The 18,235-nt window shown below is 41.7% G+C and overlaps 1 protein-coding gene across 22 annotated transcripts in view; it reads right to left on the reverse strand.

The window, feature by feature from the left end:
* Positions 1-18,235, reverse strand: part of magi1a (membrane associated guanylate kinase, WW and PDZ domain containing 1a) — a 157,012-nt gene that overhangs the window by 21,483 nt on the left and 117,294 nt on the right. For 21 of the 22 annotated variants that reach the window (XM_017468078.3, XM_017468075.3, XM_017468068.3 and 18 more), the window contains 2 exons: positions 3,386-3,420; positions 140-407 (listed from right to left, as the gene is read on the reverse strand). In XM_017468078.3, the coding sequence (XP_017323567.1) occupies positions 140-407; positions 3,386-3,420 (303 nt within the window). The remainder of the gene's footprint in view (positions 1-139; positions 408-3,385; positions 3,421-18,235) is intronic. The other variant, XM_017468066.3, reaches the window with a different exon arrangement.

Below are 18,235 nucleotides of genomic sequence, written 5' to 3' on the forward strand. Positions count from 1 at the left end.
CACACGCTTTTGTCTTTACCTGTGACTTCTGAGGGAAATTATAGCAAGGAAGATTTTAAAATCATGAGGTAATAAGTTATTACAAACAAAATGGCCACTAGTGATATAGATGCGCTTTCACCATGTTCACGTGACTCACTTCGGCTCTCGTACATGCTCCTGGATTGTGCCCAGATCTTGAAAGGATCGGGTTTCTTCTGAAGGGTTCCATTGGTGGGCGGCTCCAACGGGGGCAAGCTTGGCAGGGGCTGGGTCGGAGGAGGTGGCACCGGGGGCGGAGCTGCCAGCGTCTCAGTGGGCACAGGGGGCACAGCAGGTACGGCGCGGGCCGGTGAATCTGTGTGGGTGCTGCGGTGGCTGCACACGCTGTGCTGAGAGCTTCCCTGGCTGTCCTTCCTCTCCAACTGCTGACAGACAAAGAGAGAGGTGGGAGAGAGATGGAAAGTTGGAGGGGGAGGGCAAAGAGAGAGACGAGTTAGAGAGAAACGTGGGTTTGCAATAGCAGAAGTCAGCTCATGTCTACGTTTCTCTGATGCAACTGCATGTAAATCATCAAGTGACCCTGGGGTGGAGGGTGAAGGTAGAGAGAGAAACAGAGAGAGAGAGAGAGAGAGAGAGAGAGAGAGTTGCTTCGCCAGCACTCATCACTGAACTCACTTCCCATTTCAACAAAGCTCTTCAGAACTGCCCCAGAACATCAGACCGTGAGTGAGAAACAGCCTCTGACTTGGGCACGGGTGAAAACTACGAGCAGAGGCAACACAGAGAGAGCTGCAGAGGACGACTGATGGACCGAGACAGATCAGACGATACTGGAGATACTGGGTTGAGTTTGGAGATAGACAAAGCCACGAAACAAATGAGGGGGAAGAAAAGAAGGAGGACAGGACAAGAGGGATGAGATGCAAGGCCATCCTTTTTATCTGGATATCTGTGTGTGCGAAAACGTGTGTACGCACGTTGCTTTGAAACCCACACACGTCTTTCAGTTCTTTACAGAAATATTCACCTGACTCTCCCTCCCTCCTGACCTCCATCTAGTTGAATAAATATTACCAAAGCAACAGATGACGGCTCAGATTATAAAGTCCTGCACATAAGTACAAAAGCATCGTTAGATTTTAAATGCTCCATGTATTGCTGCTCTTGTGGGGCTCAGGGACACAAAATGGGACTCAACCAACAAACAGAGCTGATGCTCTCAAAGTAAGCTCCTAAAACATAAATAATCGACCTTAGCAATCTCCCTGGTCAGAAACTAAAAGCACTACAGTTCCTACACATCCGCTTCTCTCTCTCTCTCTCTCTCTCTCTTCCTTATCTGCTCCTTGTCTTTCACTCCTTCTCTCAGTCTCTCAGGTTAAACCATGACTCACAGAGTTAGCACTAATTACAAAGACTTTGACGCAAACCTTATTCATTCATAAAACTGAAATATATTACACTGTATATGACATTCAGCTGTATCTCCTGAATTCTAAAAGTGTTCCATTTCAGCTTTTCAGTCATTTAAAAAGAAAGAACATTTCTAATCATCTCCACCAGTGACGATTGAAACCCTTTTAGAAATTCAAAAATGAGTCAAATACACAAAATGCTCCTCACATCTAATCTGTATGTTTTAAACTACCGGCTTGCTTCACCTGAACCTGTAATGCAATGCAGTGTATTGATTTGCACAGGTGAAGCTGGAAACCAGAGATAATAACGGCTCATGTCTCGGTAGACAAAGGTGGGATGTTAAGGAGCGTATCACGCGTGGTCACTTGGGAGCAGAAGCATGATTCAGCACATACGATCTGGGTTGGGTGTGGGGGCTAAAACCAAGGTAACAAACAAAAACAGAACAATGCTAAGACTTCTATCGTTATCTTGATTTTTTAAATCATTTCTTTGAATGATTCATCCGTCTCTTTTTCCTCGAACTCTGTCCACTTACAAACACACTTTCACACTATTTGGTTCTTATTGGAGAGAAGGAACAGGAGAGGAGGAAAGGCAGTGTCGAGTAATGACATTGAAAGTAGCGCAGAGGAAGATGAGTCTCCTTGTGACACTTGCGGTTCAAAAAGCAACAGTAATGCTGAACATAGGAACAGAGGAAAGGAAACCAGGGCAGAGAGGAGAGGAGAGAAGGGGAGAGAAAAGAGGAGAGGAGAGAAGAGGGGAGAGGAGAAGGGAAGAGAAAAGAGGAGAGGAAAAGAGAAAAGAAGAGAGGAAAAGAGAGGAGAGGAGAAGAGAAGAGAAAAGCTGAGGGGCGCAAAGAAGAGCAAACAGAGGAGAAAAGAAAAGAGGAGCGGAGAGGAGAAGAAAAGAGAAAAGAGGAGAAGAGAATATGAAAGAAAAGAGACGAGAAAAGATAACAGAAGAGAAAAGAAAAGAGGAGAGGGAAAGAGAGGAGAGGAGAAGAAAACAGAAAAGAAAAGAGGAGAGGAGAGGAGAAGAGAAAAGAGGAGAGGAGAGGAGAAGAGAAAAGAGGAGAGGAGAGGAGAAGAGAAAAGAGGAGAGGAGAGGAGAAGAGAAAAGAGGAGAGGAGAGGAGAAGAGAAAAGAGGAGCGGAGAAAATATGAGAGGAGAGGAAAAGAGAGGAGAGGAGAAGAGAACAGAAAAGAAAAGAGGAGAGGAGAAGAGAGAAGAGGAGAGGAGAAAATATGAGAGGAGAAGAGAAAAGAGGAGAGGAGAGGAGAAAAGAGGAGAAGAGAAAAGAGGAGCGGAGAGGAGAAGAGAAAAGAGGAGAGGAGAGGAGAAAATAGGAGAGGAGAGGAGAGGAGAAAAGAGGAGAGGAGAAGAAAAAAGAGGAGAGGAGAGGAGAGGAGAGGAGAAAAGAGGAGAGGAGAAAAGAGGAGAGGAGAAAAGAGGAGAGGAGAGGAGAAAAGAGGAGAGGAGAGGAGAAAAGAGGAGAGGAGAAAAGAGGAGAGGAGAAAAGAGGAGAGGAGAAGAGAAAAGAGGAGAGGAGAGGAGAAAAGAGGAGAGGAGAAAAGAGGAGAGGAGAGGAGAAAAGAGGAGAGGAGAAAAGAGGAGAGGAGAGGAGAAAAGAGGAGAGGAGAGGAGAAAAGAGGAGAGGAGAGGAGAAGGCAGGCAACACAATGACCTTAACCTGTACATTTTATTTCTATAGAACTCACAGTGTTACATGACTTCTATATAATATATATAATGTACTTAATAATAATATAATATATATATAATATACTTTATTCATATCTGAAGATATTGATTTTTCTACAGGTTTATTATTCTCACTATTACTGCATCACCTCGTACACGCTTTTCCAGTATTACTGTCAGACTAAAAACACTCATTAAAGGGAAAGTGAATAGGACACACCACTGGGATGAAGTACGATACAGAGAAGAGAGACGGAACATTGAGGATGTTACTCACCACCACTTTAGGACTCCTCTTGGCCTGGACCACCCCTGTGAAACAGCGGCACAGAGAAAGAGAAAGCATTAATACCTCTCTTCCCAGTCCTGCCCTCTACCCAAAAAAAGAGATAATTGACAAACAAGTGTCCAGCCTCAGAAACCCAAGGAGCCGAGCGCTTGCTCTCTTTCCCTGCTTCCTTCCCTCTCCCTCTCTCTCTCTCTCTCTCTCTCTCTCTCTCTCTCTCTTGTGCTCTCCTTGTGCTTTGGGAGCATGTATGAAGAGGAGGCACGGTTGTGACGCTGGAATGCCTCTCCACCAATCTCTGATTCTCAGCGAGGGAGCAAAGTAGGGAGGGGAGAGGAGAATGAGCGAAGGAATGTGGATATGTGTGGATGCTGCTATGTCCTGGAGAGCGCTGACTGCCTGTTTGCGTGTGTGTGTGTGTGTGTGTGTGTCCTTTAGACAGCCTCCACGGCTTTGAGAGCAAGACACCCTCCGCCTCTCGTGGTAATACCCACCCCTGCCCCTTGTCTCTCTTTTCGCTTCCTCACCTAAAACACACACACACACACACACACACACATAAGTTTTCAATATTCCACTTCCCATTCTAATCTATATATACATGTACACACTCGCATCTCATCACTCTGGGATGGCTCTGTAAAACAAACGGAATAAAATCAGGCACGCAGGTTAATCGCAATCATTTCTACACGCTTCTATCTCCGGACACTTCTACAGACTCCTGAATTCAAAATGGTAAATTAGCATCTATTTGAACGCGTGTGTATAATGCCACTTACTTCTTGCTTACATAATATACACCACAGCCGGCATCTTTATGAATATTCAGTTTCATATTCACAGCAAGAGAAGACGCGCATTCATTCTTTATGTATTTCTTACTCAGAGGAGACTTCAGAGGTTCGGAGGGGAAAAAAAAAAAAAAAAGAAGTCCTGCACTGGAACCTTTCAAAACCGTTCGAGTAACATTTTCTTCATAAAGTACACATCTCTGAATCGCTCTTCGCCTAAGTCATTAAATGTTAAAAGTGCTCTCTCTCTCTCGTTCTCTTCCGCTCCTTTTCTCTGGCTCGCTTCCCATTTTATGCTCTTGCAGACTTTCAGGCTACATTCACATTACAAAGCTAAAGTTTGCAGACCTGCGTGAGCGCAAAAATCGAATTCTTTCCAATCCAAATATATGTATGTATATATATATGTATATATATTGTGTAACAGTGTAAATTTGCTGTCCCCTCAAAATAACTCAACACACAGCCATTAATGTCTAAACCGCTGGCAACAAAAGTGAGTACACCCCTAAGTGAAAATGTCCACATTGGGCCCAAAGTGTCAATATCTTGTGTGGCCACCATTATTTTCCAGCACTGCCTTAACCCTCTTGGCATGGAGTTCACCAGAGCTTCACAGGTTGCCACTGGAGTCCTCTTCCACTCCTCCATGACGACATCACGGAGCTGGTGGATGTTAGAGACCTTGTGCTCCTCCACCTTTGTTTGAGGATGCCCCACAGATGCTCAATAGGGTTTAGTCCATCACCTTCACCCTCAGCTTCTTTAGCAAGGCAGTGGTCATCTTGAAGGTGTGTTTGGGGTCGTTATCATGCTGGAATACTGCCCTGCAGCCCAGTCTCCAAAGGGATGGGATCATGCTCTGCTTCAGTATGTCACAGTACATGTTGGTATTCATGCTTCCCTCAATGAACTGTAGCTCCCCAGTGCCGGCAGCACTCATGCAGCCCCAGACCATGACACTCCCACCACCATGCTTGACTGTAGGCAAGACACACTTGTCTTTGTACTCCGCACCTGCTTGCAGCCAAACACGCTTGACCCCATCTGAACCAAATAAGTTTATCTTGGTCTCATCAGACATGGTTACAGGAAACTGTTTGCGGGCTTTCTTGTGCATCATCTTTAGAAGAGGCTTCCTTCTGGGACGACAGCCATGCAGACAAATTTGATGCAGTGTGCGGCGTATGGTCTGAGCACTGACGGGCTGACCCCCGACCCCTTCAACCTCTGCAGCAATGCTGGCAGCACTCATACGTCTATTTCCCAAAGACAACCTCTGGATATGACGCTGAGCACGTGCACTCGACTTCTTTGGTCGACCATGGCGAGGCCTGTTCTGAGTGGAACCTGTCCTGTTAAACTGCTGTATGGTCTTGGCCACCGTGCTGCAGCTCAGTGTCAGGGTCTTGGCAATCTTCTTATAGCCTAGGCCATCTATATGTAGAGCAACAATTTTTTTTTTTCAGATCCTCAGAGAGTTCTTTGCCATGAGGTGCCATGTTGAACTTCCAGTGACCAGTATGAGGGAGTGTGAGAGCGATGACACCAAATTTAACACACCTGAGACCTTATAACACAAGTCACATGACACCGGGGAGGGAAAATGGCTAATTGGGCCCAATTTGGACATTTTCACTTAGGGGTGTACTCACTTTTGTTGCCAGCGGTTTAGACATTAATGGCTGTGTGTTGAGTTATTTTGAGGGGACAGCACATTTACACTGTTACACAAGCTGTACACTCACTACTTTACATTGTAGCAAAGTGTCATTTCTTCAGTGTCGTCACATGAAAAGATATAATCAAATATTTACAAACATGTGAGGGGTGTACTCACTTTTGTGAGATACTGTATATGGTGCCATGTACTGTATGCCCCATCAGGCATTATAGGAGAAGACTCAGAGCTGTTGTCTCGGCAAAGGGAGGTAGCACAAAGTATTGACTAAACGGGTGCCAATAATTGTTGCATACCTAGATTTAACAAAGTATTTTTTTTATAAACCCGTGTTGTGTTTGTTACTGTTTAATATCCATGAGAGCAGAGTATTTTTGTGAATTTCTTGAACAAAAGATTGAAAGGTTAAACAATAACGACAGTTCTTCACAGGCCTCTTTACTCATATTTACCAAGGGTGCCAATATTAATGGAGGACACTGTATATACAGTAAGCAAGCGCACATGAATTGTGTTCACGGTGCATTACAGTAAACAAATATGGCCAAGAAAGCAGAGATCAGTACGAGAGCTGGCGCTGTGGATGAATTAATTCCTAAACGAGGAGCTACATCAGCAGCGTGGAAGTCTTTTCGGATACAGGAGGTCAGACTCCAAACACATGACAAATTTGCTAAATGTGCAAAAATACAGTGAACACATTGATTTCATTCAGCCCCTAAAACAAAGGCACCCGTGCGAGTACGACGAGTGTAAGACATTGCGTGAATCTGAGAGCACTGATGTGAAGGTAAGAAGTGTTTAAAAAAGGAAGCGGTAGAATGAAATGACGAAAGCATTCAGGTTTTGGGTTGTTAAGGGCCAAAGCCAAGCAGCGGAAAAGGGTGGAATTAAGTGGCTTGTTAAGAAGTTAGACCCAAGGTACAACATCCCAAGAAGGAAAGATTCTCACAAAGAGCTTTACTGCAAACGTATGACGAATGCCGCATGGCATAAGCCCCTACATTAGCTACGTTTAGTCTACATTTAGTAGAGGATACTCAATTCGCTACCTAGTTTCAATCTGTATCTGTGTAGTTTTGGTGCCCCCTGTCACCTCAGATTCCTGGTTTTGGCTAACAGGAGAGAAACCCGATGTGGGCTGTAACGCATTCCCTTCAACATCTGGCAGGTTGTGTGTTCTGAGATGCTTTCTGCTCACCATGGATCTAGAGAGTTTTTATTTCTGTTACCGGAGACTTCAGCTTGAACCAGTCTGGCCATTCTCCTCTGACCTCTCGCACCAACCGGCCGTTTCTGCGCCCTGAACTTTTGCTCCATGTGTGGATTAGGTTTTTTGTTTTATATATAGTTATTGCATAAACATCCCCAAACATTAGGATATTTTTGAAGGTATTATCACCCACCCCATCATTCCCTCAATGTGATAAAGTGCATACTGTCACATTATTATGCACAGAAAACCTGAAATGATTTTATGGAAAGCTTTTAACGTAAAACAAGGGCTTTTCAAGTACAGAGTTTATACAGAATGCTGCGGAAAAAACAAAACAAAACAAAAAAAAAAACAAGTTCAGCGGGCAGAAACGCTCGGTTGATGAGAGAGGTCAGAGGAGAATGGCCAGACTGGTTTGTGCTGCTAGTAAGAAATTGTTTTTAAAAATCTTTATGAAAGGCACTTTGCAGAGAGGACTGTGTTTTATGTTTTGTGATCTTTGTACTTTCCGGTTTCTTGGTAGCATGACAAGCTTTGCTTTGTGTTATTAACTTCACGAGAGAAAAAAACCAGAGGATGGCGAAGCAACAACTGTCTATAGCTGTAATAATGTACGTGGTAACATGAACAAACTCGTTTTGTGGGCATTGCATTAAACGTAACTATAAAAATGGCTCCAAGTGCGACGTGTTGTTTAAATGCAGGAATAAAACACCCTGGCATGTGCTGTTCTTGGAAAATAATCAACTTCAGGTTATTTTCCTACAGCCGCACACTTCATCGTGTTTAGTTCCTTACATATCAGTGACACCAAATTAGCTTCCGTGCACATCCTTCCGCATCCACGATAACACCACTGCTTTCCTCACACGCATAAACACACACTATAATTAAACAAGCTACTGTAGGCTCATCATACGGAGTTGCATGTAAGTGCTGCTGTGCTAATTGGACTGATTCATCCTGCTGCCGTTTTTTGTTTGTTTTTACTGTGAATGCTCTGGATGTGGTGGATGGAACCATGTATGCAGGGTTTGTGTGACTGTGTGCTACATATTCTTAAGAGCATTCACTCTGAGGAGGTGGACAAGAAGCCAGAAAGTATATGTGTGTGTCTGTATGTATGTGATACAATCTATGTATAGCAGTGAACTTTTCTGATAATCTGATCGTGATTCTGAAACTGGGAGGATGTGTGTGTGTGTGTGTGTGTGTGTGTGTGTGTGTGTGTGTGTGTGTGTGTGTGCGCGTAATTGTGTGGGAGACTTGCATCTTGTACATCCTTGGAAAGATGTCCTGGCCATCTGTCTCCAAAAGAGCATGCACACACACACACACACATATACACACACACACACACAGACACACACACACACAAAAGCACATATGCACACACACAGAGGTTAAAGTCCAAAGGTCTTCATCATGTATCTCTGACTCTTTTAACTTAAAGAGATTGCATGACAGATACTCCCAATAGGCCTCTCTAACCAGCCGAAGTCATGACGTAGCTTAACACGGTCGTGACTAAACCTAGCCATGAATCTAAACATCTACTCGTCTACAGTGGTGCTTGACTATAGAATTTTCTATATTTCAGCAAAAGATGACCTAAAACCTCATCAGAAGTCCTACAAGTAGACAAAGAGAACCCAATTAAACAAACGAGGCAAAAATATTATACTTGCTTGTTTATTTAGTGAGGAGAATTATCCAATATCTGTGAGTGGCAAAAGTATGTGAACCTCTAGGATTAGGAGTTAATTTGAAGGTGAAATCAGAGCCGGGTGTTTTCAGTCAGTGGGATGACCAGGCTTGGGGAGTAACGGAATACACGTAACGGTGTTATGTAATCAAACAGACTCAAAAAACAATCTAATCAGATTACAGGTACATCATGTACAAAATGGGAATACTATCAGGATTACAATTTTTTTCATTTAAAACCAAATAAAATGAATCTTTTGACATAACACGATATATAGACAGCTGCTCGAGTACCGTAATTTCCGGACTATAAGCCGCTACTTTTTTCACACGCTTTGAACACTGCGGCTTAAACAATGACGCGGCTAATTTATGGATTTTTACGAGCTAACGCGCTTCATGCCGCCAAAACATTTAGCCTCGTCACATCGGACCAATGAAATTACCGAACGGGTCACAGTGGATTCAGTGGTTCAAATTAAATCAAACGCACTCACACTAAATTCTTCAGATCAGTCATTTTGCGCTTCATGCACACCCCCTCATCATGGAAAACACACGAAGAAATGCATATGATGCAGCTTACAAGTTAAAGGCAATCGATCTGGCTGTCGAAGAAGGAAATAGCATGCGAAGAGCAACTTTTGCTCCAGTCTGCCAGTGGATCCTAACAGCGTCGAGCAGTGTCATGGAATCTACCATCACCAACGGGTTTCGAAAGGCTGGACTGCTGCGTGATGAAGAGGACAGCACAAGCTCAAGGGCGAATTTGCCTCGAGACGTAAGTGACATTGAGAGCGACAACGAAAGAGAGACTGAGGAAGTGTGTGACGAAGTGCCGGTAATTCTGAGGCTGTTCGATTCCGACACTGAAGACGGCGACTTTAGTGGTTTTAGTGCGCAGGAGGAAGATGAAGATAGCGATCAGTGACTTTTCCTGGTAGGCAACTGTATTTTTTATTTTTTTAACCAGCCGTGTTACAGGCACTGTTCGGAAAAAAGCATTTACGGTACGTATTTAATTAAAAGTTTAAAAAAAATCTTTGTGTAACATCTTTCTGTGTAAATATCTCATGTTACAACGTGGACACCTGCGGCTTATAGACGAGTGCGGCTGATATATGTACAAAAAATTTTTCTTTTTAAAGTTAGTGGGTGCGGCTTATATTCAGGTGCGCTCAATAGTCCGAAAATTACGGTATAGTTCTGGCTCTCTCTTGCCAGTCATGGCTCACATGAGCAACAAATTTATTTATTTTATTAAAACAAGTCTAAACACTGAACATGTTTTTAGGCGCTAAACAAAGGTAATTTAAATCAATTGCTTTTCTCTTGACTTTATTTACATATGTGACCTTGAAGTAATCCAAAAAAATGATCAAGATTACATTACTTTCATATGGTGATACTGGGATTATGTTACTGATGACATTTTTTATGAATGAATATGAAGTAACCCTCTCAACCCTGGGGATGACAATCAGGTGTGAGTGAGCGCCCTGTTTTATTTGAAGATTACGGATCTTTCGAAATCTGATCTTCACAACACACGTTCGTGGAAGTGTATCATGGCACAAACAAAGGAGATTTCTGAGGACCTCAGAAAAAGAGTTGTTGATGTTCTTCAGGCTGGAAAAGGTTACAAAACCATCAATAAAGAGTTCGGACTCCACCGATCCACAGTCAGACTGACTGTGTACAAATGGAGGAAATTCAACACCATTGTTACCCTCTCGAGGAGCAAGATATGTAATAGTCTGCGGGGTCACAAAGGAACCCAGAGTAAATTCTAAGCAGCTAAAGGCCTCTCTCACTTTGGCTAATGTTAATGTTCATGAGTCCACCATCAGGAGAACACAACAACAATGGTGTGCATGGCAGGGTTGCAAGGAGAAAGCCAGTGCTCTACAAAAAGAACATTGCTGCCCCTCCGCAGTTTGCTAAAGATGACGTGGACAAGCCAGAAGGCTATTGGAAATGTGGACAGATGAGCCCAAAATAAAACTTTTTGGTTTAAATGAGAAGTATTATGTTTGGAGAAAGGAAAGCACTGAATTCCAACAAAAGAACCTCGTCCCATCTTTGGAACATGGTAGTGGTAGTATCATGACTTCATCTGGGCCTAGTCGGCTTGCCATGATTGATGGAACAATGAATTCTACATCCATCCATCCATCTTCTACCTCTTACTCCTTCTTCAGGGTCACAGGGAACCTGGAGCCTATCCCCGGAAGCATCGGGCACAAGGCGGGGTACACCCTGGACAGGGTGCCAGTCTATCACAGGGCACACTCACATACACACTCACACACATTCATACACTACGGACACTTTAGACACGCCAATCAGCCTACCATGCATGTCTTTGGACTGGGAAACGGGAGTACCCGGAGGAAACCCCCGTAGCACGGGGAGAACATGCAACTCCGCACACACATGGCCCCGGCAGGACTCGAACCCCCGACCCTGGAGGTGTGAGGCGAACGTGCTAACCACTAAGTCCGTGAACTAAATCTCAAGAGAAAGTGGGTCATGTAGCAAGACAACGACTCTAAGCACACAAATTGTTCTACCAAAGAATGGATAAAGAAGGATAAAGTTAATGTTTTGGAATGGGCAAGTCAAAGTCCTGACCTTAATCCAATCGAAATATTGTGGAAAGACCTGAAGCAAGCAGTTCATGTGAGGAAACCCACCAACATCCCAGAGCTGAAGCTGTTCTGAGGAATGGGCTAAAATTCCTCCAAGCTGACGTGTAGGACTGATCAACAGTTACTGGAAATTTTCAGTTGCAGTTATTGCTGCACAAAGTATTGCTACCCAATACACACAGACACACACCAGGAATATATATTATTCATTTACAACTGTAGTTTAATTCAGTGATTTTTGTGCATCCTAAATTAATAATAAAAACTCATTTTCACTGCAACTTGTGGTTTCTGTTACTCGCTGCCTTTAGGCATATAGTTTTACTTGTGTTTACTTGTGATCATAGTGTTTTAATTACACATTACAGATCTTACTCGCGCCCCCACTGTGTATCACTGCGTCTCCACCGCGCGTGATCAGCAACGCGGCCTCGTTACTAACAGATCACTTCCCTTTTAATAAACAGCAGAAGTTACACTGCATCGTGCAAATACAGCATGTAATGATAATAAACTGGAATTTAACTAAACCTTTTAAGCAACTCACACCAGTTTCCAGAAGCCCTTACACACAGTGGAGCATTTTGGACATAAACATAAGATTGTGCTCGTGCAGCACTGTCGTGCTTCCCTGCTACACAAGCTCTGCTTTGTAATGTTTGCAGGTTACAGTCTTCCTCACTGTGTTTAATATAAAACGCTCCCCTGCCTTAGAGTCGCACACTTTCTTCCTCGGTCACTTGACGATTTCGGCTCGCTCTGATGGTGACTGAGGTCATGAGGGGAATAAAAGGTAACGCTGACAGAAACAGTAAGCTGAAGAAAGTCATTGTCGGTGACTCTGGGTATCTGCTAAAGCTAGCGGCGCCGCACTACGTGCGTATGACATCATGTGCCACTTACTGGGAAACGGCTTATACTTCCTGTTAGTAAAAAAAATCCTGCTAGTGTTACATTTAAGACGATATTACCTTTGTAAAATTCATACACTGGACAGTAGAGTACACAGTGCATAGTGGAAGGGTACAGTATTTCATTTAGGACACGACTTTAGTATTTACTCTCCGGAGTGTGTTTTCGGAACCGAAGTAACGTAATGAGTAAATCTCCCCCGTGCCACATGCAGACCGACTGATCAATAATGAGATCTAATTGGATCATTTTCCTCAATAAATAAATGACCAAGTATAATGTTTGTTCGATTGCGTTTATCTACTTTTAGGACTTGTGTGAAAATCAGAGGTCATATTTATGCAGAAATATAGAAAATTCTAACTTTCAAGCACCTCTGTACATTCATCTACATGTAGGAGTGTCAGTATAGCAGCATTAGAAAACAAAATAATCATATCGTTAATATTGTACTATGGCTGTGTAGTTATGGATGTGGCGGTGTATTTTTTTTACTTATTAAAAAAACTAGCTGTGTGTTTGTTACATGGGACTTAAACCTTGTATCCTCTCTGTCGATTTCTCTTTCTCTGTACGTTTCTTTCATTCTCTCTCTCTTCTCGTACTGCAGTGCAGCAGAGCATCGTCATGGAAACAAGCGGGAGGCAAGATGGAAGAGATTTACAGCAGCGCTTTCAGTTCCATAGTCATCTCATATGTGTTTGTGTGTGTGTGTGTGTGTGTGTGTGTGTCTCAACCCTGACCATGAGTAGATTCTCTCCCTTGATCATACTCTTCTCTTCCTCTTTCCTCACCCTCACAAACACACGCTCCTAATCCACTACAGCTCTCTACCTCGCTGCTTATTTGTGTCAGACTGATACAAAAAAGTCTAATCCTTCGGTATCTGAAGCTCCACGCAATTTCTAACAAGCGGCATTCGTGCAGGTTTTGCAGCTACAGCACACTCCCTTCGGCTCACAGAGGCTTAATTAGTTCATGAGTTAAATCACATTGAAAACAACGATGTGTGAAGTGTTTAATCTAAGACGGAGGAAAACAGCTCTATAATGACCAAAACACCTTTTTCCTTTACACGAAGACTGTATCGTAACAGCTCTAATCATAATGAAAGGACTTGCAGGTAAAACAACAGGTCCATACATTCCCCTCTTGTTTGGAGTTTGATTTGTTTTTGCATTACATTGCACTAGATCCTTCTGCGTAATTGTGCATACTTATTTTAAAGTATATTTTCACTTCATAAGGGAACTAGTGCAATTTTTCCACTGTCGGTGAGTGACTAGCCTTGAGCTCTTCACTAATTAGGCTGGGGTTTGAAACGTCTGCCATCCATAAACAAATATGATGCAACAACTTAACTGTAAAATCCACTTTTACACTGATTTTATGGAAGAAGTAAGAAGTGCTAACAGTGGGCCTGACTGCACCCACAGTATCTTGATAGGCCCAAAACTATAAGATAGAGATTTGATGGATAGTATTTTGGTTTAGAATGTCACGGCGTTGTTAAATGATTTAGGTGATATAACGTTCTATAATTAAACCTGTTATTAACATCCATCTCGAGTGATTTGATCACAAATGGGTGGCAGAATTATTCATTACATTACATTTACATTTATTCATTTAGCAGACGCTTTTATCCGAAGCGACTTACAGATGAGAAAATACAAGGAAAGTGATATATCAAGCAGAGAACAATACAAGTAGTGCTACCGTACAAGATCTTTAATTGAGTTCCAGAAGAAGCAAAGTGTGCAGAGTAGAGGTGTAGGATCCAGAGTCTTTAGCTGTTTTTTGAAGACAGTGACAGATTCTGCAGTCCGGATTGAGGTTGGAAGTTCATTCCACCACTGAGGGACATTTAACGTGAAGGTTCTGGAAAGGGCGAACCTTTCATTATTATTAATTATTATTAATGCGTCTCCAGTGAACACTTGTGATCAGATTTCATATATATCGTTTCTGATGGAAGAAAGGCGTCTCACACATCTGTTGCAGCAGTTTCCGTTGCATTTATTTTCACGCAAAAATGTCCCGCGAATCCTATCTCACGTCCCTGTAAGGACCGTTTCAGACGTCTTAATCGTGTGGTCTGCTAACAAAAACTTAGAAATGAATCAGAGATGTGACAAGCTTCAAAAATCTGAGTGATCAGATCATAATGCATCTTCAAGACACACTCGAGCCTGTTCACACCTGTACTTATGGTGCCACTACAAAGTCGTGCTTACGAGTGGGGAAACTCTGGATTTTCTTTGAGCTCAGGATTTCCGAGTCGGAGCGAGTCAGTAAGAAAACACGGTGGAATCAATGGAGGCAATGTCTGTAGTTGACGGTAAATTTGGTGAAAATGTTTACTCGTCTCAGAAGCTGATTTCAGTTATTATGTGTTTGGTATATGCAGCAGGTTACTGTCAGGCTTTTTTATTTACAATAAAACAAGCTAATTTCCTACACAAAATACGACAGCAGTGTACAATTACGATATAATAGGCAACGATAAAGTTTACAGTGGCTTCATAAATTGATTAAATACATAAAAAAGCAAAACACACACCTGATTCACATTATTTGTTCATCACTCTTCTAGAAGCAGAGTTTAAAAAACTTTTTTGTATTTTTTGTAGTTTCATCTTCGTTTTCATCTTGCTTGGAACAAAGTGACGATACACGTGATGTCGTAATTACGACTTCCCAACTCGTAAATACAAACTTCCCGGGAGGAATTGAATGCACAGTTCAAGCGCAGTTAGTGCCGTCCCCTTACAACTGGATCACCTATTGAATGTTAGGTGTGAACGAGGCCCAACACGTGTAGCTGTGGTGTGGGAAGTTAGAAGTGGAAAGTTAGGAGAACCATCAAATCACATTTCTTTCATTTTTGAAGGTTTAAAAGTTTGTTTAAGTTTAAAATTAATTGTTAGTTAAGAAAAAAAAACCTAACATACATACACACACCCACACAAATAAATAAATAAATAAATAAATAAATAAATAAAATTCCAGAGGAAATAGAAAGATTTTGTTGTTGTTGTTGATGATGATGGTGGTAATGGCGTTAAACCCTGGGTTCCATGGTTAACCATTTAAAATGTAAATGGTTCAATTGAGTAATTTAGTCTAATTTGTATTCATGTATCTATGCCTCAGTAGCACTAAAATTTAACACCACTACGAGGTAGTAAACATCTACAAAAAAGGTGCTTCCACAAAAAAAAAATATATAATTATTGATTACCAAATGTGTACAGTCGCAATTTCAAATTTTCAATTTTGTCCACTGAGTACACATCCAGAGGATTATCAAGTGTAATTCATTGATTGAGTGGTTCTGCAACGAAATAAAGTCAGGTGTATCATTTAGCAAAAATAACTTGGAGTCAATCTTTGCTGCTGAGTGTAATGAAGAGGACAAGATCGGGAAACAAAACTCCTTCTTTGCATCTATATCCTACACACACAGGCAGAAAGACTGGCCTTGGGATGTGTGTGGGTTAATGCCATGGCAACGGGGTGTGTTTCTCTTTCTCTCTCTCTCTCTGTATGTGTGCATTTTCCTTATTAACCTTGGTGTATCTATGCGTGGATGTATGCTATACAAACTGTCGCTGTAACAAGGAAGTGGGTCACTGATGATGAGTGAAAAGCCCAGTCCTATTCTTTCCAGCTCATCTACCTGGCTTTATAGCAGCAGCTCAACAATTTTGAGTGCCACTGGATTTTATCCCAAATCAATATACAAGTGAAGTGCCAGAGTTCTGTCCTATAATGCTGATGTGGGATCAGCAACATCTATGCAAATCCTAAATTGAACCACTACAGCAGAAAGGCTAGCACTGGCCTCTAAATCATTACTCCAATACGAAAACAAAAAAGATGGCTCTAGGACTCAATACACACAATCAACAGTATACTAACTCTGAAACAAACATCTGGATGTTTAATTAAATAAAACGTTGATGGTAAAAGGAATAGAACAGTTTGAAGAGTGGACCTCAATTTGATAATATAATTGTTTTCACTGTAAATATACATATAGTGCTTAAAATATGATTAGAATAAAAGTTATAGTTTAGAAAGCGCCAGTCTTACACCCGCATCAACCTACATATCCGGTCATGCTTAGCGTTACACGCGCACACATCTAACAATATGTATACTCAGTCCACATTCATTCCAAGGTCAGAAGAAAGCTCTACATTCATACCTTCATAACAAACACATCCCAACAGAAAGCAGTGCATTAAATCTGCAGCACAGCTTCAAAGCACTATGTTTGATTATATTTCACATGCGTCCAGCCCTGCTCTTAAACATCTAATGCCAGTATTCTGAAGAGAGCACAACAACTTGACAATTAAAGCTGACAATAATGGCCTAACTAAGCAATTAGTAATCAGCTATGTGAGGAATAAAACTAAGACAGCTACAGGAAAATACTCACTGAGAGGGTGTTGTGATGCGGCCCGACCAGAAGCAGTGTTAGTGTTGATTATTTGGAGTGTTTTATTCCGCTTATACCACAGCAATCTGACAAGGATCAATCAACGACCGACGCTTAGTAGTACCTACTCGGCGTGGCTCAAGGTCCCTTTCGAGAACCTTCAAACTAACTGTTCCTCAGTGGTGGAATGAACTTCCAACCTCAATCCGGCCCGCAGAATCGGTCACCCACTTCAAAAAACAGCTAAAGACCCACCGTGTCCGTGAACACCTAACCAACCCATAATAAATAAATAAATAAATAAATAATAATAAAAATACTGCTACTCTGCGCACTTTGCTTCTTCTAGAACTCAATTAATGGATCTTGTACGGTAGCACTACTTGTGATGTTCTCTGCTTGATATATCGCTTTGCTTGTATTTTCTCATTTGTACGTCGCTTTGGATAAAAGCGTCTGCTAAATGAATAAATGTAAATGTAGGATTGCCATTTTTTACTATTTTTACATAATTTTGTGAAAACTCCATGAAACAAATTAGTTCATGTCATTCACTTACGTTACAGCAGTTAGTCTTTCCCTCACTAGTCTCTCTTTTTTCTCTTTCTTGAAGTTAAAAAACAACGTCATCAATCATTAAAACCTTGTAGAAACAGCTTTGTTTCTGTACTAAGCCCTGACACTGGAATGTCCATAAATGCTGAATAACCATCTCCTAACAGCTTCACCACATCAACTATCATAGGGTTTTCTTTATTATACGATCTGTTTTTAATTTGTTTATTATTAGGCTTAGATTTTGTGTAACATCCACTATACAATCCCTGTGAATTAGCTGTTACTATAGAAACAATAATCAGTCTGAACAGGATTTTGCAGAGGTATTTTTAGTGATTGTTGCGGCCAAAAATGCTTGATTTTGCTGCGACTTTTTTCAAAACTTGCGATGCAACTTTTGTGCTTTTTTTGCAGAAAGCTACTTGATTTGGCAAAATTGCAATTGCACAAAATTGTCTTGCACGCTCTTTCACACGGATGTTTGTTGGTAAATGAGACCTTTCGGCTGTACTCATGTTAGACGCGTGAGAATCTAACATGGCTTTAGCTGAATGCATGTTGTGATGACGTCACATGACGCATCTTGACGCAAATGGCCGAGCATGTAAATACAGAAAATTTACACGTAAATAACCTGAAAAAAATGTAAACTATCTTTCTATCGCACGTTATCATATTTTCTATTATTTACCATTATTTTATACATCAACCAATAAATAACAACTCTTTTGTGATATTTAAGCATGTAATTCCGTGTAAATCCTACTAATGACAGGTGTGTTAAATGTTGGAACAAACCCCATTGATGACCTGGTGCTGATTAGCAGCAGATCTCCGGGGTCATGATTATCTATCATTTACAGCTCTGCCCA

Source organism: Ictalurus punctatus, chromosome 5 (genome assembly GCF_001660625.3).
Source record: "Ictalurus punctatus breed USDA103 chromosome 5, Coco_2.0, whole genome shotgun sequence".
Classification (NCBI taxonomy): Eukaryota; Metazoa; Chordata; class Actinopteri; order Siluriformes; family Ictaluridae; genus Ictalurus; species Ictalurus punctatus.